Source organism: Chiloscyllium plagiosum, unplaced genomic scaffold (assembly GCF_037043375.1).
Source record: "Chiloscyllium plagiosum isolate Xiang-an unplaced genomic scaffold, Cpla_swu_hap1 HiC_scaffold_36, whole genome shotgun sequence".
Taxonomy (NCBI): domain Eukaryota; kingdom Metazoa; phylum Chordata; class Chondrichthyes; order Orectolobiformes; family Hemiscylliidae; genus Chiloscyllium; species Chiloscyllium plagiosum.
In genome coordinates this window covers 9,900,593-9,927,992 of record NW_028270174.1, presented here as the reverse complement: position 1 = coordinate 9,927,992, position 27,400 = coordinate 9,900,593, and the positions used below count along the sequence as shown (strand labels likewise).

Here is a 27,400-nt window from a genome sequence, read left to right as displayed (position 1 = left end):
AAGGCTGAAATCAAAGCAGATTTGGCTGTGGAACACTCAGCATCAGTAGAGGGGCAGAAGTTAGCGTTTAAGGTCTGTGGCTTTTCATCAGTACAGGAAACATGAGAAAGATGGTTGTAATTTGAGGAAGTGAAGAGTTTGAAAAGAGGGATGAACAAGGTATTTTGGGACAGAGAGTGTGCGGTTCAGAGGTAAAGTCCCTACCTCAGGGGTTAGAGGAACTGGAGTCAAGTCCCATTCTGGAATGTGACGGTTAACAAAGGCGTGTTATAACTAACACTTTCAATAAGTTTATTTTTTAAAAATGAGCGCAAGACGGGAAAGTAATGCCTTTTGTTTAAATGGGGAGGGGTAATGTTAGGTCATGTCAGACTCAGTAAGAGATAAGAATATTGCAGTGCGTTCAGATTAGCCTGACAACATTCCTCGATTGCTTATACTTTGTAATCAACAGTCAAGTTAGATTTGGGGAGAAATTGGTTTCTGGTACTTTCAATTGAAGCGATGTGAACAGACTTTAAGGAACAAATGAGGACAGTACAAGGTTGACATCCCCCAACTGCGCCACATCTCACTGGAGATATTAAAATAATTAATTGCTGGCTCTTTCTCTCTTTCTCTCTCCAATACACGTGGAGAAGCTGCTGACATAAGCTAGCGTTATTTATACGCCGCTTTCTACTCCCGGCTGACATGAATGCGAATATGTGGGTTGCATTGACCCGTTTAAAATTCTGTTATTAGCAAAAACAAGTGTCAGTTTTACCTTGTTAAGCAGGCTGAGGGATTGCCGAAAGATCCTTTATCAGGGACAAGCAACCTTCTAGAAAATGGTCTCGTTTCTGAGAATATTTTGTCCCCCCCTTACATACCAGCTCCCAAAGATACCCGGGAAAAAAGGGTCATGTGGGTTAAAATCCCGTAATGTCGGTGATCCATCTGCCAGACAATTCCCCGAATTAAAACAAAATACTGAAGATGCTGGAAATCTGAAAAACACAAACAGAAATTGCTGGAGAAACTCAGCAGGTCTGGCGGTATCTGTGGAGAGAGAAACAGAATTAGCGTTTCGAGTCCAGTGACCCTTCTCCAGACCCTGAGAAAACGTGTTCTGAGGAAGTCATATTAGATAAGTTCGCTCTGTTTCTCTCAAAAGGACCTGCTAATTTCCTCCAGCATTTTCTGTGTGTCAATTAGCTGTCATGGAAAATCCACTGCCTGTCTTCAGTTGTACTGTAAGAAAAAAAAGGACATTCCCTGCAAACGGGGAGTGAGGGCTGTCTGTGGGAAATCTGTACCGGATCGATGTGGAACAGTAACGCGCCAGTTGAAGCAGTTTTGGTTCTCTAAGATGTTAAAGCGCGGTCTCATTCCTCACCCGAAATACAAAGAGGAAACCCCGCCTTTTTCCGGGCAGCTGCAGAAAGCGCCCGGGTAGAGGGGCCAGTCGCCCTGAACTCAATGGCTTTACAATATTCCAACCTCAACACGCGGCCTGCTGGAGTGATTCTGTTCTGACTTTGGCGAAATGTAGCTCCTTCCTGCAATTCCTTTCAAAAGCCCCGCCAGAAAGCGCAGCGGGCGGAGGACTGTTGGAGGACACAGAGGGACACAGAGGGAGGGTACATACCCCCACCCCCTGCAGTCTGCGTCCTTTGCCTGGGGAGGAGACAGCAGAGTCTGACACACACACACACACACACTGTGGGCGCCTTCAAATGGTTAAAAAGATGCTCAAAACTCCAACCTCTCCTGCCAGCCGCTGTGCCTGATGCCTATGTAGGACAAGGCTGATCCCTGGACCATTTCCAGCGTGGCTTCAGTTCTGGCAAGTCAATTACTCCCCCTCCTCTTCCTCCCCCTCCCCAGGGCAACGTTTCTGCTTCTCATTCTCGACCCGCTTTCTATTTGAATCCGGAGTACGGCAATAGGCTGATGCTTTTTGTCGCTGTCGGACTACTTCATCTCTCTGTTTTTTCTCTCTCTCCCTCCCTCCCTCTCTCTCTCTGTCTCCCCGCTGGGTGTTGTATTCCTAGACAACGTGCTCCTGCTGCCGAGCGCCCTCTCTAGCTCTGACACACAGTCAGGCTGCAGCTCGGCTAAGTACCATCTCGCTCTCGCTCTCTCTCCCATCCTCGCCCTCTGCAGAAAAAGAGAGAGCGAGAGAGGGGCAGACAGAAAAGTTTAGACGCCTGTGTAAATATATATGTTTGCAAGCCGCCCCCGCCTTCGGGAGATCGGGGATCAACTGGATCAGTGGATCCAGCGAGATCTGTTGTGTTTGAACCTGCGCTTTTGGCTGCTTCCGTTGTACCTGGACACCCTAGACTTGTGCTGTTCTCCTTCTCTGGATTCTTCAGCCGGTTCCCTCCTCCTCAGCTGCAGAGGTACCTACAGCCCCTCTCCCTCCCTCCTCTACCGACAGGGACAGTGAAGTTAGAGGGGTCTGCCAACCCTCCGTATGATATACACTCCTGGATTGCGGTAGCGCTCGAGTCGTTTCGATATTTTTCTGTCGGATTACAAGTGGATTCGCTTTATTTCACACCGGCACCTCTAATCCTCTCAATGTTGCAACTGAGATTGTAGAGAGAGAGAGAAAGAGAAAGGGGACGGGAATTTTTCCAGCCACAGGGGGACTGACAGAGGAGAAGGTGTTTTGGAATCAGTGCGGGGCAGTGAGTGTTATCCCAGCACCGAGATACAGGACGCCCTATCTCTCTCTCTCTCTCTCTCTGTGTTGAGCTGCCAACTCTTGCCTGGCTCCCGGAATTAAAGGCAGTGCCCGCGGGTTGATAGGAGGAAGTCACACCCCGGGGGAGGAAATGGAAGTTTTCCCGGCTGTCTTCCTCATGTGTGCCTTGTGCTGTTCCAGCAGGGACGGAGTGGCCGCTGATTCTATCATTCACATCGGTAAGGTGACGCGCATTCTCTCCTCTCCAATTCCTCTCCCTGTCTCAATCCCCTCTCCCTGTCTCAATCCCCTCTCCCTGTCTCAATCCCCTCTCCCCCCTCTCTCTGTCTGTGTGCTTGGTGCCAGGGATTTCCGGGCAGCAGGCGGTGCGTTTGATTTATTGTCCCCTGTTTTACCGAGAAGCCGATTTGAAAGTTGTACACTCCCCTGCCCACCTCCATACACACACGAAAATTAATCGCTCATTGGAGTGTTGGGAGTTCAGTCCCGAATGTAACCCGTTAGATATGCGGTGGACGGGAAAAAGCGTGGAAGGAGACACTAACACACACACTGTTACAAAGTAACACGCCTATGAGACACAAAGTGACACATACAGAGACAGTGACTCACAGATACAAACAGACAGATGTACACGAGAGACACAGATCACAAACAGAGAAACAGACAAGCTCACACAGACATGCACTCTCTCGTTACCAAGCCTTGTCTGCTTTGACAACGCGTGTTTCACATTGGAATGCGAGGAACAAACTAAAAAAAAAACCTTGTGATGCCACAGAGCGAGGCTCATTAGCAGTGATCCAATCCACTGAAATACTCCAGAACTTGCAATTTCCTTCTGCTTGTGAAATATAAATCTTAGAGCCGGGAAAGTGGGAAGGGATCGTTGAAGTGTTTTTAAAACAGCAAGCGTCGGTGTCCGAGTAGATTAAATGGCAACAAAAAGAAAGAGAATCATGTACCCGGATTTTCAATAGACAATCTCCCTGCTTTTGCACTGTTTGAGTACGGGAATAATTTAAACTGGCAGTGTTTCTGTGAGGGTGAGTTTATACTCGCTTTGCGTGCTCTGTGTGTGTGTGTGTGTGGGGGGGGGGGGGGTGAGTGTGTAAGTTTATGGCTGTGTATGTGTGTTTGTCTGTACATGACCGTGTACGTGTTTGTATGTCAGTATGTTTGTGGCTGTGTTTGGCTGTCTGAATGTTTGTGTGTGGGTGGATCTGTTTATGTGTTTGTAGCAATTTGTGTCTGAGTGTCTGTATGTACGTCTCTATATGTGTGCGTGTTTGTATTTTTGTCTGGCTGTGTGTATTTGTATGTGCGTGTGCATTTGTGTTTGTATTTCTGTATGTCAATGTGTTTGTCTGTGTGGCTGTATGTGAATATCTGTGTCTGTTTGGTGTGTTTGTAACGGGATTGATGAGTGATCTGATCACAATCAGATTCCCAGGTTATTTTAATAACGCTCGGTAACAGAACAAGTGTGAACAAACACGTACACACACGCACACAAATAAAACCAGCTTTCCACTCCCTTTCATTTCTTTTCCATTGTTCAGGGGCTTTACTCACAATTTGGTCATTTACTTACAACCCCAATCTTCCCTTTCAGATCATCTCTTGCAGCTTAGAAACCTGACCAATTTCAGTGCACTACTGCAGAGAGGTGTTTGGGAGTATTGAGGTAGTGAACATTCAATGTAAAGATTAGGGAATATATTTAGGACCAGGAGTAAGTCACCTCAGTCTCTGTTTGACCATTCAATAAGATCATGACTGATCTCTGATCTGATAACTTCAGATTCCTGTCAGCAATCCCCCATAACCTTTCACCCATTTGTTCATCAAGGGTCTATTTCTGCCTTTCAAATATGAAAAGACTCTGCTTCTAATACCCTTTGATGAAGTTTCAAAGATTCAGTAACGAAAAAAGCTTCTCATCTGTCTTCACTGGACGATTCTTTATTTTGAACCATTAATTCCTAGTTTTGGATTTTGCCATCAGCTGAAACATTTCCACATGCACCTGTTAAGATCCTTCAGGATCTTTTATGTTTCAAACAAGTCACCTCTTTATCTCCCACCTCCAGTCAGTTCAAATCTATCCGTTCGACCTTTTCTCATTAGATAACCTGTCCATTCCAAATTTAGAAGTCACATCATACCATGTTATAGTCCAAAAACACTCCAAATGCTTGTGTTTTCAAATAAACCTATTGCACTGTAATCTGGTGTCGTGTGACTTCTGACTTAATCCTCCCCAATCGAACATCGGCACCCCCACATGCTGTCAATTCTAGGTATTCGCATGTTGAACTGTCTCTGAATTGCCCCCCGCACAATTACACCCCTCCTCAAATAAAGAGACCAATACCACGCACAGCCCTTCAGACCTGGTCTCACCAGTGCCCTATATAATGGAAGATTGCATGGACTGTCCTAATGTTATCTCTCCTTATCCACACCTAGTTTCAATCTGCTGCTGTATAGCAGTTTACATCCAATGAAAACATACTGCCAAGGATTCAAGTATTTTGTTGCTCTGTGATTACTGTTTGTTTTTAAAAATCAAGCTTTTAGACTTGTAAAAGCAGGTTTTTAAAAAATCTTTGGATCTTCTTTGTTGTATACAACATCAAGAGCCCTTAACACTCCTATCTTATTGGAAAAAAGCTGAAAGGATAGCCATTGATATGAGAGAAAATGTATGATTAACTGTTGTTGCCAGAAGATGTAGCTTTTCTATTATTCTAGAGAAGGATAAAGATATGAACTTAGCAAGTATTAAACTGGACTAAGGCAATTTATTCATTCACTAGATTTGTCAGATCTTGAACATTTTATGTCTGAATGGTTTTACTGAGAAATCTTTGCTAGATATTTTCCAATCAAACTGTTCAAGAGGTGTTATTCCACATCTCTAGAGCAGGCGGGATTTGAACCCAGACCCCTGACTCAGAAATAAGGAGAAAGTTCCACTCCAAGCCATCACCTGACTTGGAAATATATTGTCGTTCCTTCACTGTCGTTGGATCAAATCCTAGAATTCCCTTGCTTAGAAGATTGTGGGTCAACCTACAGCACGTTTCAAGAAGGTAGTTCACACTTTCTAAAGGCAACCAGGGTGGGCAGTAAATGCTGGCCCAGTCAGCAACGTCCATATCCCATGACTGAATTTTAAATATGTGCTAACTCCTATACATAAACTGAATGCCCATGCTTTTGATCATAGTTAATTCAGTCCTCTTTTTGAAAAAAATATCTAATTCTATTCCTTTTAAAAATTCTAATCAACCTGTTCAGATTTGCTATCACACACCTCTGAAGCAGATAGAACTTGAACATGGGCATCCAGGTTCAGAGGTCAGGACATTACTGCCGCATTACAAGGACCAGGCCAATTTAGTGTTTACTTGCTTTGCTTAATTGCTAATGAGGCCATGTTGGAATAGTTCCAAAATTAAGCCTCGAGTTTGAAATTGCAGGGATTCTGTTCCTAAATGATCCACAATAATTTGTTGTTGAGCTTCCGAAGTGATTGTCTTGTTTTATTCATGATACATAAAGCTCTGCTTCAGCCACCTGCCTGTTTTCACAAGCAAACCCCACTGTGTTTTAAACAGTGACAAGTCTGCTTGGTGAAAATGGTGAGCACGGTGCAGAATGTTAACTGTGTCTAATTAAAGAAACGGGTTAATCAATGCAGTGTGTAAATCACTCGGAACCAGCGACTATGAGACTGAGCACCTCATTTTGTCTCAGTGCTGTAAAACCTTGAATTGTGTTCATCTGTATTCACCTGCTTCTGCTTGTGGATAGTATCCATGCAACTCTCCACCCCCAACTACCTTCCCACCACACACTTTCAATAGGGTATGAATTAGCATGTGGGCACTGAACCCCTAAATAACAGTCACATTGCTTTCAGGAATTGAAGATGGCGGGATGGAAGGATAAATATAAAATTACCACTTCTAAACTTAACATTTAAGAGAATTGTCTTTAACCAGTGAGAATTTAGAATCCACTGCTCCAAGGTGTAGTTTAGATGATTAGCTGGGGTGCATTGACGCAGAAGGTAGACAAGTGAGATAGGGTCAGAAGGATACACAAATAAGGTGAGAGGAAATAGAGTTGGCAGAGGCTTTTATGGATCACAAGCACTGGTAGGCTGAATGGCCTGCTTCTGTGTCGTAAGTGCCTTGTAATACCTATCTGCATCCTGTTTATCAATCTCAACTCTCTGCCTTTAATTTATCCATCTTTGTAAATCTCAACCTGGCTTTATTTGTAAGCCATGTTGACCATGAACTATCATAGACCACTATACTCATCAGTTTCACCAACATCCTTTCGGGAACAACATCTGAACTGTGAAATTGACAGGGCTTTCAGCCATGTAATTAACACCAACTTTTAAATTTGATTCATTTGTCTTCTTCAACATTCCTCATTGAAACACAACTGGTTTGCATATGCTAGTCACCTTGATATCAGGATAGATAAATCAGCATAACCAGTAGAATTGATAATCAGAGAAGGCACTCGATTTATAATGAGTTGTATTGTTGATAATTTAGCATCCGTAGAACCTCAGAAACTCTTCCAAACTCATTTTCTCACAATTATGCCATTGGCACTTGGTGTATCAATCAAAATTGATTCAGAAACAAGTTGTTGAAGTTAATTAAATCCTTTTCAATTATTGGATTTTCAATGGGCTGGTGAAATTTGTTTTTTGAGCAGTTACTTTTGACAAATGAATCACTTTAAACTTTGGATTAGCAGTTGGAGATTCACTACTCAATAATCTGACAGCTAAGAAATGATGAATTGACCCATTGTTCCTCGAATGATGTGGATGGATGACTGGGATGTAAACAAAATTTTAAAATCCACTGATTTAATCTTAGTACCAAATCCAAGGTTTGCAAGAACATTTTTTTTTATGTAATTCTTTTGAAAAGTTTTTTTTATTGCAGTTTCAATTGCTAGGCAAGACGTTCACCAAGTCATTTTTTGGCTTACTTTTATCTTACATTGCACAGTGATGTAGACATCATCATATCATTAGATATTGGAACACTTCAAAGGTTTTTGTAAGTGGTTACATCAGACATAGTCAAGAAAGGATAACTACAAATTAAAGAAAAAAGTCACCAGCCACAATTTATTTGAAGGTGCAAAAGAGTTATTGATAGCTTGCAATGGACTTTGGTCAGAACTATAAGAAGTACCTTCTTTCACATAAGAGCTTGAACTGAGGTTGACATAATCTATCCAATTGAACCATTTCGAAGAAGTTCAGGGTCATGTTCCCAATATTGCAAGGATACCTCATCTGGTCATTATTAACTTTCTGTTAGTAGGATCTTGCTACGCACAGTTTGACTATGCATTTCCTTCTTCAGAACGTGGGCTACTTTTCAAATGAACATCATTGGATGTGAAACAGTTTTGAGACACCCGGGTTTATCAAACTCAACTAAAACTGAATATTTCCTCACAGTTCAAAACAGCAATTTTAAATGTGGAGTTTAGATTACATTCAAACAAATTGCTGCTTGTCTCACAGTAACTCAGCCATGTCAATGGTTTCTAGAGAGTTCTAACTGACTGCAATTAAGATAAATTCATTTATTTTTCTGCTGAATGAGATAGCATTGTATTTGATATTTCAATTTCTAACAGTAATTGTTCCTGTTTAATAATTCCTGTGCAAAACTAAGAGGAATCTTTAATAAACTGAGTTCTTTAAATGACACTAGTGTGCAGTTATCCTGAAATACATGCTTTTCTTAATCTGAAACATTTGAGAACAAAATCTGAATTTTTATTGTTGATGGTTTATATCCTGTTTCCCCTGATACATAGGACCATAATGAGCATTTCTACAATGTGTTGTTTTTGCATGGCTATATAATCTGCTACAATTGGCTTGTTGTATATTGAGCAAGACCATCAATTTGCCCAAATTTTGGGATGACAATTTGGATCAGAATAAAAGAAAGCCATTCTTGGGCACAGGCTTGATGTTTATTCAAAGGGACATCATCATTTATATAGATCTGCAGTGAGTTACCTGTCAATACACTCATGTACAATTTAAAGAGAAATAAAATTATCAAACTCTGTCTGGATATGGAAAGGTAGAACTGAAATAATTCCACAGAAACTGGTATCCTGTCACCAAGTCACTCTTTATTTGCACATGACAAGTCCCTGACACAGATCCAGCTCCCTCAGAGCCAGCTCTCAAGAGTGAACAAAACCTCTGACACTCCTGTTTATTTTTTTCTTCCTGGATGCATATGCTATTGGGTGTTCCTCTCCACTGGGCCATCTATGAGCTAATTCTGCCCCAGTGCTGTAAACGGAAGTATTGCATGTCAATATCAAATCTTGGGATCATAGCGTGCCAACACCTTAGAGGTTGATAACTGGTTCTTCACTTCCCTGAAAGCTATGGTTGGGCAATATGACCATTTGCAATGCTGACCCTTTTTAAAGAGGAGTTGCAAAAGTGCCAGGAAGGAGGCCAGGGTTGTGTATGATCTTTCAATAATAATTCACTAGCCCAAGACCAAAGCTCAGTACTGGTATGGGAGCTGGGGCACCTTTGATTGCCTTTACTTTCTCTTCCAATGAGTGTTACCCAGTTTAGTTGACTGTCACCCGAGTAGGTCACTTGGGGTGCCTGGAACACCCATTTGTCCCTTCTAGGGTGAAGACCTGTTTTGGAGAAACATTTAAGGACTATGTCCAAGTTTTCTAAGTGCTCCTGATTGGTCTTCCGTGTTATTAGCATGTCATCTAGATTAAATGGTGACCTGGAGTAGACGAACCAAACTGTCAGGTTTCACAATCGGTACGACCGGTGCTGCCCATTCCGCATATTGGATTGGTTTGATGATTCCTTCACTTTTCAGCACTCTGATTTCTGCTTCTACTTTTGCCCATAAGGCAATGGCCCTGGGCAGGCCTTGCAGTATCATGGAATTATTTCCTGGTCAACATGCAAGATGCCCTTGACTCCTTTGATAGTCCCTATACCTTCCTGAAAATCTTCCAGGTATTGAATTAGGACTTTGTTCAGGCAGCCATTTTTAAATCAGAAATATGAGCCAATTTGGTGAATCTTTCTCAACCAATTTCACCCCATCCATCTTGGGCCTGAGTCTTTTACTACAATTAGCCGGAATTGAACTAGCTGCTTCTCATAAGAGACCGGAACCGAAGTTGTACCCTTGATCTGTAAAGGCTCCCTGTATAGGTTCTCATCTTGCCGAGGTCTTGCACAAATTTAAGGGTTGGAGTACAGAGTGAAATTTGTTAATGGCTGGTTCTGCGATCACTAAAATGGCCGCACCAGTATTGACATCCGTTAGACCAGATGACCATTTAACCAAATGTTTATTTTGATTGGTTCCGATTTGCATGTTGCTAAGCAATTTAACTGTTCCAAATCAGATGTAGGTGGATTTTCCAGGGATACCAGCCTATGAGTTCTCCTACTCAATTTAGGTCAAGTGGGAATCTTTTGCTGCCTCAAGTCTACATACTGGCAGCAACTACAGTGGCTTACCGGCCAGGTTGTGAAGAATCTTTTAACCGTTTGGCCAAGGCTTGGCTTTGTTTTGTGATTTTGCGGAGGGCTGACCCACAATCCCTCTGTTTAGGATATGTCCTAAGTGAGGCTGCAATTACCTGCATTCAAGTGGTGTAACCCAAGCTCAGTTGGACTGGTGAGGGTGCCCACTTCTGTCAGAATACCCTGCAACACATATACTCCACTTGCTGCATTTTCCAATGATAAAGCTGTTTGCAGTGTCTGTTTGAAGTCCAGTTATGTTTCAGCTAGTACAATAGATGCTTTTGCATGATTACATCATTAATTCCACATATCAAACAGTCTCTCAGCATCTCATTAAAAGTTAAACCAAAATCACATGTCTCAGCCATTCGTCTTAAACTGGTCAAAAATCCTGATACAGATTTCCCTCGTTCTCAAGTTGCTGAGTAAAACAAAGTAAAAATTAGAAAAGGCTTAGGGTCATAATATTCCTTAACTAAATCTGTCAACTCTTGAAAGGTTTTAGTATCTGACGCCTCAGAGAAAGTTAGGCTCCTAATAACCAAAAAATCTGCAGGTCCACAAGCTGTCAGGAGAATTACTTGTTGTTTTTCATCTGCCCTAATGTCATTTGCCCAGAAAAAAATAATCCCTTTTTTTCCATATACTGGGCCCAGTTTTTTCGGGCAGGATCGAATCACTGAAGCTTCCTAAATTAATAGCATGATATAAGCAATACTCTGAGATGACTGTTACGAGCGAATTTCTTTAAGAGCATGTTTTTTTCTCATTGCCACTGAAATATCTCCACAGTATCCCATCATCAACTCACCCTTGATTTACACATGGATAGTGCTTGACACTGATCACCTCCCTTAGAGTGATTAGGATGTCTGACACTCCTGTTCTTTTATTTCTGATATTTCTTTTTTTTTAATTACCCCAATACTAGCCTAACTGCGGTAGTGCTTATTCTTTCCCCGGCACCCATGTTGTGTGTGTGCAGGTGTGAGACACAGTGAGAGACACAAGGTGCACGAATCTTTATTCAATTTCCACCACCAGGAAGATAGGAAAACACCCGAGTGGTCAGTGACAAGCAGTGCCCTTCACAAAAGGCAATGCTGTGTGATCAAACAGTGAAGGGGAGGGCAGGGATTAAATCAAAATAGAGTTGGAGGGGGAAATAATGCACTCCTGAACAACTCCAGGGTGTTGGTGGAGACCGCGTGCTCCTTCTCCAAGGACACCCGGGCCCTAACGTAACCGCGGAAGAGGGGCAGGCAGTCGGCCCTAATGACCCCCTCCACGGCCCGCTGCCTTGACCTGTTGATGGCCAGTTTGGCCAGGCCCAGGAGCAGACCCACGAGGAGGTCTTCAGACCTGCCCTCCCTCCTCCGTACCGAGTGCCCGAAGATCAGGAGCGTGGGACTGAAGTGCAACCAAAAGCAGAGGAGGAGGTTTTTAAGAAAATCAAAAAGGGAGTGCAAATGCCCACACCCAATATATACATCGTCCATGGACTCCACAGCGCCACAGAACAAGCAGTTGGGCTGGGAGTCCATGAACCACCGCAATCTGCGGTTGCAGGGGACTGCTGCGTGCAGCACCCTCCACCCCAGATTCCTGAGAGAAAGGGGGAGGACTTCCACGTAGAGAACCTTCCACTGGGGATCCCCACTGCCCGGTGGCAACTCCTGTCAGCCAGGGATCCCTGATTGGGGCTGTTAATTTGTTCCAATCAGGGGCTCAGTCTATGAGATCCACTTGGCTGACCTTGTTACGATCACTACAAGAATGATCAGTGTTTTTAAAGTTGTGGGAGTGGAGATAGAAATGTAGGTTCATATACTAATGAGACCATCTATCTCTCACAAACAAGTTAGGTCAATGCCATAAGATCATTTTGACCAGTTTAACTTCCCTCCTTAAACAATAGCCAGCTATTTCTGGATCATTCCATTTTAGCTTAACTCCATCATATTCACTGTTGGGAGCGGGAACCAATTTGATATTATTGTCATATTTGAGTAATTGTGAAACTATTTCTGCAAAAATAAGAGTATCACTCAAGTCAGATCCTGATTTTGATCTTTAAGATGACAACACAAAACAAACATTGGGCTGCTTTGTAACTGGTGATATTGGGATGCCACTCTGAAGTTGGCAGAGTCTGGGTCAAAAATTCCAGTGGCCAAGACCTAATCATTGTGAATCTCGCAGTAGCAAGCTAAGACATTTTATCTTCTCCTCACAGAGTGAGGATCATGGAAAGAGAAGGGTCAGATGGGTTGGAAGCAGGACCAGGGGATAAGTTTCAAATTCCTACCATTGCCAAATCCTGCTTCTGATTATCTCCAGGGTTGGACAATTGGAGCCCATTCTTCCCTCAACTTTGGAGGCAGTTTGCCCTAGTTTCCCAGTCAGCAAACTATCCAAAGTTCTCATCCATCAGGAGGGCTGATAGTCAGGAAAGTGACAAGTGAAAGCTCTTAAATAGCCATTAATTTGTCACTTAAGGCCTTAATTGCTATTGAGCCAAGGTTGCCCAGTAGGAGCTCGTGGCATTGTGGTAGTGTCTCTACCTCTGGTTCAAGTCCCATCTGCTCTGGAGGTGTGTTAACACACTTTAAACAGCTTGATTAGAAAATATCTAAGGGAGCCCATGGACCTTCTCACTCAGTATCTAGTTGCTGAGTTGATGAGATGGGAGTGAGATTTTCTCCAGGGCCAAGTTTTCCCATTATATCACATTCTCCCAAACCCTCTTGCTTATACCAAAGAGGAGAAAAAAAATGCACTCTTTGTGTCTAAGTCTGCCATTGTACAGAAGTGAGATGTCACAGAAGAGCCTGGAGTCCTGAGGAAGGTGGTCCCCTTCCCAGAAGGTGACAGGAGGAGGACACTTCACAGGGGCACCCTCTTTATTTGGTATCCTCTCACTCTGCCTCCCTCCTCCCTCTTGCTGCCAATTATGAAGGCTTTGTTGTCCTCAGGACCCACACTTCTCTGCAGGACTATATCATGGAGAGTGCATCAGACCACCACAATGTCTGAGTCCCCTGCAGGAGGGCATTGGAAGGCATCATCTGGGCAATGAAGGCAATGGACATTGTGCCCTCTGAACCTGCAAAGCCCCATCAGTTGTGGCTCTGACATGATGTCCAATCTCAGTACATAGGACATCTTTCATGTGTTAATGCATTGATGTACAACTACTAATGAGAGGCTGCAGGGAACCACAGTGTGAAGTGTACAAACAACTGTGGCCACCTACCTGGACAATCATCGTCTCCTTATCCATCATATCCAGGTGGCTTCCCTGCTACCTGAAGATCCTACAGTCAGGGTAGAAAATCCTTCTCCTTCAGTGCCCCTCGTCTCTCTCCACAGCTCTGCCGATGCCCAACACTCTGTAATTGTTAGGCAGTTGGCTGGTGCTCCTGATTTCCAATTACCTCGAGTTCTCAGGGCGCTGCTACCCATTTTCTGGCTTTTCCTCTGATTGACTGCTCCAGTTTAACTATAAAATGCCTAAGCCCTTTAACCTCTAAAATATTGAAACTTCACTCATTAAATGCTTCTGCCATCTGTGATTTACTGCACCAACAATGTCCTCACTTATCTTGAGCTTCTCTGATACAAACAGTTGCAGAATGCAGGCTACCCTGGGAAAACATCAAAAGGTTGCAGGGTCAGTCATTAAAAAAGAAACGCTTAGTTTTAAATGATCTGTTTAGGAGCTTGACCGAGTTCAGAGGCTTACGCACCTTCCCTCATCATTGAGAAAATGGGGCACGCGAATGTGTTGTGAAAAATTAGGCTGTATGATATCACTGCTGTTTATCAGACCAATCACTTCTATTCTGACATGGAAGCAGCAGAACAGCATGTTGTGTTTTATTGGCATAATTGCTAGGGGCTACACTCCAAAAGCTTGTCATTTCAAATAAACTTGGTGGACTATAACCTGATGTGGTGTGATTTCTGACTTTGTCCACTCCAGACCAACATCGGCACCTCCACACCATACTAGTAACATAGCAGGGGCTCAGTTAATTCATTTGGCTGGATTGCAGTTTGTGATCAGAGTAATAAACCCAACAGTACTTGTTCACAATGGCGACAGTTGCCATGAAAGACTCGCCTTTGCAACATCTCCCTTTGCCTGAGATATGGTGACCTTCAGGTTAAAACTGATACCAGTCTTCTCTCCTTAATGTGTTGTAAAATCATCAAAATAATCTTTTTACACAGCAACTTATGCTTTGCTTACATCCATATTAATCAAACAAAATCACAAATGACAGAAATCTGACATATAACACTGCATTGGTTTTGCTTGTGTTTATGTCAATTAATGCTAAGCAGCGGGGAACCAGTCTAGTTGTGTAATCTTCACGAGTAGTGAGCTTGAGGATTCTAACCTATTCCTCTGTATGCTCAAGACGATGAAGTTGTGCCTCAGTGACTTGCCACTGACCAGCCATGTGGAGGACCACCAATGACCATGAAACACAATTCAACAACCAATGTCCTAAAGTAAAGAGTACAGCTATTGAAGGAGCTCCAAGGACAGTTCCCCGAGAGGCAGGTTTGAAGGAACGCCTTAAAGCAGCCAGATCGACAGAGAAACTTTGGAAAGGAATTCCGAGGCTTGGAACTGGGGCAGCTCAAGGCACAATTATAAATATGACAAAATGAGCAAAGAAAGCACAAAACAGTAGAGCTGGAGAAACATTGATTTCTTGGAAGGCTGTGGGGGTGAAAGATGTTGCAGAGATGAGGAGAAGCAAGGGCAGGGATGAGTTGGGGCAAAAAGATAAGACTTCTTCTACCATCAAACCTTCAACATCTGAGAAAAGTAAGCTCGCATGATTTATCTGGGTGAGAGTCAGTGACATGACAAAAGTATAGTTTTAGTTTGGTCCTTTTGCCTCATCTGAAAGATGTTGCCACTTGTTGAGGTGAGAGGATGGTGTTCAAAAATGTTGGCAATATATTCCACAATTAAGCTAAAAAAAATAATACTGTAACATTATTCAGGGTCTTGCTTATGCGGCTTGAAGGATAATTTCACAGTTGCTGATTGTGGTTGATGTGCACTATCAGGTGTTGTTGCTAAAAGCAGATTAGACACTGAGAGGAACATTTTCCACTTGGCGCAGCACCACAAATGATGTTTGTATCAGAGTTAATGCATCATAAAATATTCCAACGGTTAATGCATATGCTTTTACAATGACTAGTGCTGAAATAACATAATATCACACTCATCCCATACAACCGAAAGCGTAGTGCATGTGACGGCTGTGCAGATAATTATCCCTCTTTTCCCTCCTTCAAAAGATGTTGACAATTGTGAAGATGCAGATCAACAGGCAATCAGCAGCTCTGAAGTACTTTAGCCAGGGAACTGTCCTCAAATTGTGAGCAAGAATGCAAGTATTAGCAATACATCTGAGATGATTGGCATTATACTGGCATCTAGAGTTTAATCAAAAGATACCCTCACTCATGCACTTTACATTTAGACTCTGGTCAGGAGGAGGCATTTGAGGGTGATTTGTATGTTCCCCCAGCTTTGAGAACACGAGAGGAATTTGGAATGTTTTAAGCCCCTACATGCGAGCTGTTGTGGTCCAGTGCATAGAGCCCTATCTCTGAGCTAAAACGTCTGGGTTTGAATTGCACCTCAGAACTCAAAAGTTAAGGAAGTGGACATAGTCAACATAGTCAAATAGGTTGAGTATCAAATAGCAAATTCTTTCAGCACATGGCAAGCGGTAAGACTAAGAGAGATTCCTACTCAACCATGTGATGGAAAGAACTTGTATCCTCGAAAATCACTATCCATAATTCCAGATTACAACATTTATATGTGTAAAAGTGCATGAAGCTATGGAAACTCAGACTCCCTGAGTGAAATTTAACACACCACTAACCTCTTTAATGGGATCAGAAAACTCCTCTACTTCTGACTTATGGTCTTATGATCTGTAATCAGTAAGAAAATCCACTCTTACGGAGAAAAGGCAGGAAAATGGAGGTGAGGATTATCAGACCACCATGATCTCAATGAATGGCAGAGCAGACTCGATGGGCTATATGGCCTCCTTCTGCTCCTCCATCTTACCTAGGACTCATAGACCGTAAGTGATTGCACCTGTTAACTATATAGTTCACTGCCAATAATCATTATAGGAGATTCATAATTTTAAAACTTTCAATTTAGGTCTAAGTAAACATCATGCCTTGATATTTATTCATTTATCTGAACAGAGCAGTGTCATCTATAAGTAATTGCTGATTTACTGAAAGTGTAACTTTGGCAATGCTCACATTTTAGTAGAAATGCCTTCAATACATTCACACAATGGATATAAATCTGATTTGGATATGCCCCTTTACACCCAGACTTGAGTATTCTAATGCACTCCGTGTAATCACCCACATTCTATGCCATCTAAAACTCTGCTGCACATGTCCTTAACTGCACCAAGTCCCTCTCAACCATCACCACCTTGATTTAATATGCTTCAATTTTAAAAGTCTGTAAATCTTTTCACTGCAAGTCTTTTTCTTTCTTACCTCCTTTTAAGATATTTTAAAGATAAAATGTACATACTAAATAAAGCTTTTGGCTGTTTGCCCTGATATCTCCTTATGTGATTAGATATCATAGTTATATAAAGTTTTGTAAAGCTCTTGTTAGATGTGGTAAAAACAATGACTGCAGATGCTGGAAACCAGATTCTGGATTAGGGTGATGCTGGAAAAGCACAGCAGTTCAGGCAGCATCCGAGGAGCAGTAAAATCAACATTTCAGGCAAAAACCCTTCATCAGGAATACAGGCAGAGTGCCTGAAGGGTGGAGAGATAAAATTGTTAGTTGTGTAATATCTGTTAGGATGTCATATAATATTGAAGGTGTCTGTAAATATAAGTTGTTGTTTTTTAAACACACCAAGAGTCTGTAACAAAGAAAAAAAATTATGAAAATCATCAAAAAATAAACAGGTGCTCTGGTGTCTGCCTTATCATGTCTCTAAAAGCATATGTCTTTGCCTGCATATATATGAATATGAGTTTGGACATCGCAATCATAAAGACTGTACTTATTAGAGTCTAGCACCACACAGTATGGAAACAACTTGGTCCAACTTGTCTGTAATGACCAGACATCCCAATCTGACCTCATCCCATCCGCAGCATCTGGCCTATATACCTCTAAACCCTTTCTATTCATCTCCCCATCCAATTACCTTTTAAATGTTGTAATTGTATCAATCTCCACCACATTCTGGCAGCTCGTTCCATACATGCACTACCCTCTGTGTGAAAACATTGCCCCTCAGGTCCCTTTTAAATCTCTTCCCTCTCATCTTGGACTCCCTCACCCTTGGAAAAAGACCTTGGCTATTCACTCTATGCCTGTCATGATTTTATAAACCTCTATAAGTTCATCCCTCAGCCTCTAATACTCCAGGGAAAAGAGTCCTAGCCTACTCAGCCTCTCCCTATGGCTCAAATATTCCAGGTCTAGCAAGATCCTTGTAAATTTTTTCTGAACCCTCTCAAGTTTATCTACATCTAGTTGTTCATTTCTAATTTACTGATCAGCAATTCAATTAGCCACATCTGGCTCCTCAATTAGCCACACATGGCTAATGGTAAATGTGTTGGAATAGAAGAAACAAATGCACAGACTGAAAGTGGCAGCTCTCTCTCTTGGGTACATAGGACTAGTGATGTTCCTGCTCCCTAGTGCAACTACAGTACATTGTCAAAGAGCTGGAAAATCATTTCTATTCTTGCAAAGAGCTGCACTGTATTTTGATACTTATTGGTAAACACTATTCTCTCCCCTACCTTTCATCTTTTGGGTCACACTAATGAGCTGAGGCTCTTCTGCCATTATTTAACCCATGTTAACTACTTTAAGTTGGCTAATGCTCAGTTGCAATAGCAGGCAGAAGAGGGCAATATGAATGTTTTAAATATTCATCAGTTGGTGTCAACTGCGGTCATTTCTGGACTTGTTTATGTTTCTGTTGACTGGTGGAGAATTTGAGTTTGTCGTAGAACTATTTGTCACTGTCAGTGGGAAGTGTTTTTTGCTTCTGGGACTTAACTGTCCTTTGCATCTTGACGCTGTTTGATGCCCTGCAGGTCTCACTGTGTGCCTGGCTTGTGCTCTATAGCTCCATTATATAACTTCCTGAGGAATCGTAGTTCATAAATTAAACAGATACTCGTGGCTTTCTTTGACAGCCAAGATTTTGTGAAACGTTATGAAACCCTGTTAGATAACCCACAAGACAAACATGGTGATATTGTTCCAATTTGAATGAAAAGCCATTGATACCACTCTGGTGGGAAAAATGCAGCATTCCTCGCTGGCTTTGTTTGAAATATGACAAGCTAGTTTTTTTTGTTTAAAAAATGAACGCAATTAAAGCACTGGGGAGAATGTTGAGATTGAGATTTGTTTTTGGTCTTGGATGATGTGAGAAACCCTGGTGGAGCAGTCAGTCAGAATACATAATGCTGGCCTTCATTGTCTTTCTTTTGGAAGCTCATTGCCAAATTGTGGAGATTTCCAGGTCAAACGTGAACTGCAGTGCTCCTTGTGAGCTGCATGCCAACGTAGGTTTGATGGGAACAATGTTGCTGTAACAAAGAATCTCTTTTAAAACTGCAGAGGATTCCAAACAAAAATATAATGACTCGGCAGGCTCCACTTATAAAATGTTACGTTTTTTCAGTAATTGTTATGACTAATCTGCTCAAGCGACAAATGGGTGGTCTTTGGGGAAGAAACTAAATGTCGTTGTGAGTTCATACGCTGTGCTTTTCAACTTAAGGAACTAGGGTTAGTTCCACTACGGACCAAACAAATACCATACTCTTCACTCAGATAGCTCTGTGAGACTTAATTAAAGTGGTATTTGCCAACGTTGATCTGTTTCCTAAATGAGGTTCAAGCTAAATTGCACAGACATATCCCCTCTGAAATAGTCCACAGGTCCAATCTGTTCAATGGCAATTAAGAATGGAAAACAAATGCCAGCTTCATCAGTGGTATCCGCATCCCACATCAGAGGGGAGGCACAGTGGCTCAGGGACCTGGGTTTGATTCCTGCCTCACAGTGCCAGGGACCTGGGTTTGATTCCACTCTCAGGCAACTGTCTGTGTGATGTTGGTACATTTTCCCGTGTCTGTGTGCGCTCCTGCCAGGTGGCGGTTTCGTCTCAGAGTCCAAAGATGTGTGGGTTAGGTGGATTGGCTATGGGAAGTTCAGGGTTATAGATTAGGGGAGTGATTGAGGGTGGGATGCTCATCAGTGGGTTGGTGTGGACCCAACGGGCCAAATGGCCTGTTTCCACTCTATAGAGATTCTATGACTTTCGAAAGAGAAGATATGCATCAATTTTACTGAATGGTAATGTAAATGTGATGGAAGAAAAAAGATACTTTTCACAAGTTTAAGATCATGGAATTATCAAAAGATATTTTCAAAATTAATATTCAGAAATCAAACTCTTATCTTTCCTGATCTCCACATGATAATCAACCAGATTAGAATTATGTAACACCTTTCTTTTCTTGCGGCCATATTAAATTTTAAAATAGGTTCTTTTTTCACCACTGACCTTGATTGCTTGGTTGGAGCCGGTACCTATCCCAATGATACATAGGGTGCAGATAAGCTATTCAGAAACCTTTTCCAAAGCAGCACATCCTTGCAGACAAATAAATAGAACAGGATAATAATTGAAAGTTTCGGCATCTTAAACATACATTTCTTCTTTGTCTACTCGAAAGAATTTCAACTTAACTAGCTTCAAAGGAATTCATGCTTTTCTGTCTCAAAGGGAGAAATCAAGAGATAGATTCACAAATGCACCATGTGTCAGTTCTAGTAGTAGACTTCAGCTTCAGACAGTCTGAGCCATGTTTAAGTTGGTGACACTCTCTCCTTCGAGTCGGAGGATTGAGGCCCCAATTTAGGACCTCAGCACAAAGCTGAATGAATCTATAGTCTTGCCTCCCCATATTTATGGCACTTCCTCCAGGCTGGACATACTTCCAGGACTCATTATTCCTCCAATTCTAGCTGAAATAACTGCGCAGAAGCTGGTATTCCGTCACCCAGTCACCCTTTATTTACATGTGCACAGTACATGGGCTCTGACCAGCCAACTCCACGCCAGTTCCTAGATTGAGTAGATTCTGAATCTCCTGTTTATATCTGTCAGCCAGAGCTCTCTGTTTGCCCAGGTTAACAGTCCCAATCAAGGATCTCATAGTCAATGAGATCCACTGGGCCCTGGTTCCTATCACAACACTGGCCTTCCTAAAAATATGTTCATAAGATGTGGGCATCACTGGCTAGTCTAACATTTATTGCTTATCCCTAATTAAGAATCAACCATGTTACTGTGACTCCAGAGCATCAAGGCCAGGCTTGATAAGAATGGCAAATTTCCTTCATGTTCTTAAAGAACATTACTGAACCAGATGGATTTCTATGACATGTTTGTCATCAGGCCAAATTTCAGCATCTGCTTTGGTGAGGTCCAAACCTATGTCTCCAGAATATTGGATTGCAGGTCCAGTGACATTGCCACTACACCATACTACTGTGCAGTTTGTGCATCTCTGGCCTCCTTCATTCTATAGACAGTCCATTAAACTGTCTCATTCCTGGGCTATAGAAATCTCTTCCTAAATTTCTCCACCTCTCCAACTCTCTCTTCATTTTTAAGCCATTCCTTAAAACCCACATCTTTGACCAAATGTTTGGTCGCTGACCCTATCTTATGTAGTTTGAAGAGTGGTTTGTTTCATAGAAGCCACATGCTTCAACAGGCGCTACTTAAAGGCATATTTTGGTATTTCAGCTTTTTCCAATTGATGGGGGTCACAGTGTGTCAATGTGTAAATTTAAAACATACAATTTATTTTCAGTTGGATTACATTGATATTACACAACTTAAATGAACAGCAATTATGTATCAAACATGTTTATTGGGCAAAAGTGACAACTGAAATGAAATTGGATCAAATTATTAATGACTGATTTATTTAGCAATGCAATTTACAAAGAGCATTTGTATAGAAATTACTTGTTGAATTAGTACGATTGTAACTCTAAACACATTAATCATTTCTGTTGGCTGTCATGGTTCTGATGACATCTCCATGTCCGTATTTTCCAAAATTCAATAATTGGCAGTGTTTGAGAAACAAAGCAGTATAATTCTGTGGCTGAAATATTGTGATCCACTCTTGTCAATACTTCAATACTGATTTTTACTGAAGGGAAATTGGCTTACATTTACATAATAGTGTTTTTTGTCAAAAAAAAGGTTGAAGTTTGTGTCTGGGAATTCATCAACCATAAAGTCATTGACACTTTCTGACAGACTTCATTTGCAGGAGAGCAAAGGCTTGCAAGTAAATATATTTACCACCCCAATGCTATGCAGCAGTGTTGTGTGCGGAGTGCCTGGAAGCTAAAAAATGTCAACATATATCAAGAAAAGACCTTCATATATTTGTATTGGAGAATAAAATATAATTCTGTAGTTCCCTCCATGTGCTGATGTTTACGCCGAAGTCTGGTAATGACCATGTAAGTAATTTGATTTGAACATTTGTTAAAGCTTACTCAATGTAACTGGAATGAGCACAATAAACAAAACAAAAATAATTTGCATTTATTTAGCTCCTGTCACATCCTCAGTATGCCCAAAAAGTGTTTTATAGTCAATGAACTGAGGGACTTCAATCCCAGAAGAAAAAAAAGTAAAAATCAATTGATATTTGGAAATGAGTGTACTGGTCGTACTGGTCCTGAAATATACAAGATGCATGGGAGCAGTATGTGTCATTCCTGAGTTTTACAGCTTTTTTTCTGAGAAGTAGGAAAAACAGCACCTTATTTGTCTCCAACAACGTCTCACAAACAGCATTAAGATATTGACCACATAATCTGTTTTTCTGAAGATGATTGAGGAATAAACATTGACTGGGCTACATTCTAAAGTGTAAAATGGCAATTCAAATTTAGACTCAAGTTACACTTCATGATCAGCAACAGGAAAGCTAGTGAACTAATCTAGAAATGGTTATGTATGATGGAGAAAATTTTCAATGTGTTTTTTCGCAGCACTTTGATGACTGAGTTAAGTGGGGGAATATTGATAGTTGAAAGATTTGATTGCAAAATCATGTTTTTTTCTCTGTGTCCTGACTGCGTGGTTTAACACAAATCATTACATTTATTTATCTTCTATGATATAAAGTTATCACATAGTCAGGTTTATTCCTGAAAGTTCCATTACATAATATTCCACCTCGAGCAATCCCATTTACATTTGTTCATTCTTTAATCATGGGAAGTGTTGTGATTGGAAAAATGAATGTACGCTTTAGAATTCAATTAAATCAATCTTTACAATTTTTGCAACAATTGCACTAAACTACCTGAAAGCAAATCTTTGAGTCTCTTTGTTTTTTTTAATCTTTCTTGGGTTTCTTACAGCAGTGGTAAAGGTAAAGTCACTATTGTCCCACTCACTCGATCGAGAGAGACAACTGATGGTAGTTTAACCTAAAGATCCACTTGTTAAAGATTGCCATTGTTGAATTGGATTAAAATTAGATAAAACAGTCTGGTCCTGTGAGAGCAAAAACAATCAGCAATACTCAAAAAAAACAACACAGCCTGTCAGTCTTTATTGATGATAGTAATGCACGCAGTTCGGCTAAAACTTGTAAGAGAGAGGGATAATAATCATTCCCAATTTCTCTTCCCAAGTTTTCACGCATACAGAGAGAAAGGCAGGATGTTTTATAATTAAAACATATCAGTAGCTGTCAGAAATTATCACTTGATGTTCGTCATTCATTAGGCCAGTACATTGACTTTTGATCTGTGTTATCCTATTTACTTTTCAAAACATTGTGTTACACATGTCATTCCCTAACCTTGTTTTTGCATATGAATGTCTTTGTTTTAGGCTGTAGTTAGTTTTTCAAAACCTGCCAATCAAATTTTAATCAAATTCTGATGAGGGTTGCCAAGGTTAGAGAATTTATGTAATTTCAGCCTGTGTCATGTCTGCTCAGGTTAGCAATGCTTCTGATCTTTGTTATATTCTTTAACTTATATTGTGTTATAACTCAGAGTTGGCCAATTTCCCATCAGGCAGCTTAACTGTTTCACACTATTCCACACCATGTTGTAAATAAATCCCCCATCCCAACTCTCTGTCTTCTATTAGTTAGCTAATCTTCTATCCAAGCTAATCTATTATTCACAACACCATGGGCTCTTATCTGAGCAAGTAGTGTTATATGCATTAACTTATCAAATGCCTATTCAAAATCCAAATATATGACAGCTACTGGTTTCCCCTTATCTATCCTGTTGTTACTTCCTCAAATAATTCTAATACAATTGTTCGGCGTGATTTACCCTTTATGAAGCCGTGTAAACTCTACTTATTTATGAATGTTCTGCTGTTACATTATTATGGTACTCAACTGTTCTGTGTTTGATTGTGTGAGTCTGGTTCATATTGCTGTTTGATGAGGCCTGAGTGTGGACTCAGGGGAAAGTAAACAATCTTCAGAAAGAGCTGGAAATGAAAACTAAAACCTAGAAAAGACATTTCTATGAATGTTGAGTTTCTTCAATTCTGGTTAGTTGTACAGTTCTGACTTCTGTCACTGTACGATTGGCAGCCATGACTTCAGCTGTCTGGGTTCTGATCTCTACAGTTCTCCCTCTTAACCTTTTTGTTTTGCAGACCTGTCTCATAATTTACCCCTGTGCTTTTGGTCATCTGTTCTAATTTGTGCTTCGGTACCAAATTCTGACTGATAATATTTGTGTGAAATGATTTTGAATACTTTGACTATTTTAAAAGCACTGTACAAAAGACTTTTGTTTGTGTTGTCATTGGAAGTGAAATGCCTCTACTTTGAAAAACTCAGTAATTTGATGTTTTCTCAAACAGTGATGCATTGAACATAAAACAGTAATGGACTCTACTTGTTGGCTTATAGACTCTGCCAGCAAAGTGACACTAATAGACAATTTGAAATGTGTGACATGTGTGAATCCATCCAATTGTCTTTAATTCCCCAATATAAACTAACTATATTGCTTTATTATTATCATTTTAAAATGGTTCTTTGGTGTTATCTTTGGTAGTCATTTCTGAATTTGCATTTTTGATGTAGGCAATCACTGGATGTAAATGAAGTCATTAAATTTGTTTCATTTCTGATAATTATTCACAAGATTTTTTTTTCTTTCTGTGATTTTTAAATAATATATTTATGGGATGTGGTCAAGACTGCTTGGCCAGAGGTCAGTTAAATGTTGACCACATTGCTGTGGGTCTGGAGACATGTGTGCCAGACCAGATAAGGATGACAGTTTCTTTCCCTGAAGGACATTAATGAACTACATTGGTTTTTCCAACAATTGGCAGCAGCTTCATGGACATCATTAGACTTACAATGCCAGATTCTCAATTTGTTCAGATTCCACCATTTTCTATGGTGTCCCTGAATATTCCCTGCTTTTTTGTAGTCTAATGATAATACCACGAGGTCATCAACTAATGTTAAGGTCTTTCTATAATGATTATGCAAACTTGCCTTTCACTACTCTGAAATGACAAGCCAAAGTGTTGCAAACAGGGCTCATAGGAAAAGATGCTAATGAGTCACAGTTTATATTTTAGAATCTAATATGCAAAGCAATTGTTAACGTATAAGTTCCACAGTGTTAAAGTTAGCTTAGCAAAGTGTATTAATATGCTTCCAGCAATGAGTGATGTCCTCCGGGCAGAGTTTGATTCTTCTTTGAAGGAGTCGAGAATCAGATACACTGATAAGAGCTAATTCAACCTTCAACCACACTGTTCAACAAAAGTCTATTTATTTCTTTAGTATCTCTGTAATGGCTCTGTGGATTTGTCTGATGTACAGTTTTGTTACCACAATGACGCAGGGTTTCAAAGTTAATCTGTACTGTTAGCCTACTTCATCGAGTTGACAGTAGATGCTGCACATCACCCCACACTGCACTGACTGAGTATGTGACACAATTATACAAGGGTTCCCTTCCCTAATTACTTACTCTGGCCAAAGTCCAGAACTGCTACAATACAGAAAAATGTGTGGGCCTGTTTGTTAACATCAAACTCCCACATACTGCTGTGGAATAATGGCCAAATAAATCTCCTTCAGTGATCGTACAAATTATTTAATATTAATCAGCATTAAGACATTTTGCTTAACTCTGATCAACAACCTTAGAGTTAAAATGTACTATGGGGAAGAAAGGCAGGTGAATTTATATTGTTGTACTTCAGAACATCCCAAAATGATTTATAACCAATAAAGAGTTTTTGAAGTGACACATCTGGAAGGAAACATGACAGCTCATTTTTTGCGTGGAAGATTTCAAAAGATGTGCTGGATCCATGACCATGACGATTTTGCGATGTTGGTTCAGAGGTGAATACTGGTGAAGGGACAAAGCAACTCCTAGGCTCTTCATAAAGAAATGCACTAAATGTTCACCGCTGCCTGAGCAGCAAAAATGGGCAGTTTAGTGCCTCACCTGAAAGACAGTATCTCCAACAATTTCAAAGTGCATAGGCACCAGCCAAAACAAAGTGCTTTTCACCTGGAGTGGGTCTTGAGCCCTTGACTTACTGGCTCAAAGGCTAGTGTTTCATGACTGACATTTATGTCTTTTTCATATCTATTCACTGGACTTAGATTTTAGATTTAGGTTTATTTGGTATTGTCATTTGTACCTAAGTGCAGTGAAAAATGGATAATGTTGCCATGTTTTGGCACCATCTTCAGTCACAGAAAAAAAATCCTGAATAATATTAAGTTTATATTACTAAACTGCAGCAGCTTTAGAAGGTTATCTTTCCCTCTCCGTAGACTTCACCCTCTCTGTTCCTCCAGTTGCTGCTGTATGACATTGTCCCAAGGACTCTGGAGACGAAATATTTATCTTCTGCTGCCACCAGGTCCATCTCTTCTGAGTCCACCACCTCAAAGCTGAAAATGGTCACACTGCGTGAGTCCCACACCTCCTCCAGCCTTGACATTGACTGACGGGGTCCTGGCTTTGAATGGTCTGATAGGGTTCTGGCTCCGAGTGAGCTGATAGGGTCTTGGCTCCGAGGGGATTGATAGGGTGCTGGCTCTGAGGGGACTGATAGGGTCCTGGCTCGGAGTGAACTGACAGGGTCATGGCTCTAGGTAGACTGATGAGGTCCTAGCTCTGAGTGGACTAATAGAGTCCTAGCTCTGAGTAGACTGATGGAGTGCTGGGCTGAAAATGTGTTGCTGGAAAAGCGCAACAGGTCAGGCAGCATCCAAGGAGCAGGAGAATCGCGCTTCGGGCATGAGCCCTTCTTCAGGAATGGTTCTCCTGAAGAAGGGTTCATGCCCGAAGCGTCGATTCTCCTGCTCCTTGGATGCTGCCTGACCTGCTGCGCTTTTCCAGCAACACATTTTCAGCTCTGATCTCCAGCATCTGCAGTCCTCACTTTCTCCTCCCTGATGGAGTGCTGGCTCTAGGTAGACTGATGAGGTGCTGGCTCTGCGTAGACTGATGGGGTGCTGGCTCTAGGTAGACTGATGGGATGCTGACTCAGAATGGACTGAAGGGGCCCTGGCTTCAAGGGGACTGACAGGGTCCTGGCCTGTCTACTGATGCCGCCACCTGGAATGGAGCAGGGATGGAGATCCATGGGATCTCAACCTCCTGCAGGAGGACATGAGGAGGAGGCACCAGAGCAACCAATACAAAAAAGTAACCTTACTGAGCGGTAAGGACAATTATGAAGCCATGTGGATGTGCCAGAAACTGCTGCAAGAGCCGTGAGCAGCTGAGTCCCGTGCTTGGGAACTGAACGTTACTGACCCCGCTGCTGTCATTTTGGAATATGGGTGTCACTGGCAAGGTTAGCATTGCTTCACCATAAGACTCCAGGAAATAGGGACAGGAGGAGGCCAGTTAGCTTCTTGAGCTTGTTTCACCATTCAGTAGGATCATGGCTGATCTCACATTCGT

At 41.4% G+C, this 27,400-nt stretch overlaps 1 protein-coding gene across 2 annotated transcripts in view; it reads left to right on the top strand.

Moving 5' to 3' along the window:
* The first annotated feature begins 1,841 nt into the window (after positions 1 to 1,841).
* grid2 (glutamate receptor, ionotropic, delta 2) overlaps positions 1,842 to 27,400 on the top strand; it is a 994,028-nt gene continuing 968,469 nt past the window's right edge. For both annotated transcript variants that reach the window (XM_043674402.2, XM_043674401.2), the window contains exon 1: positions 1,842 to 2,913. In XM_043674402.2, coding sequence (XP_043530337.1) covers positions 2,826 to 2,913 — 88 coding nt within the window. In that variant the 5' untranslated portion in view covers positions 1,842 to 2,825. The remainder of the gene's footprint in view (positions 2,914 to 27,400) is intronic.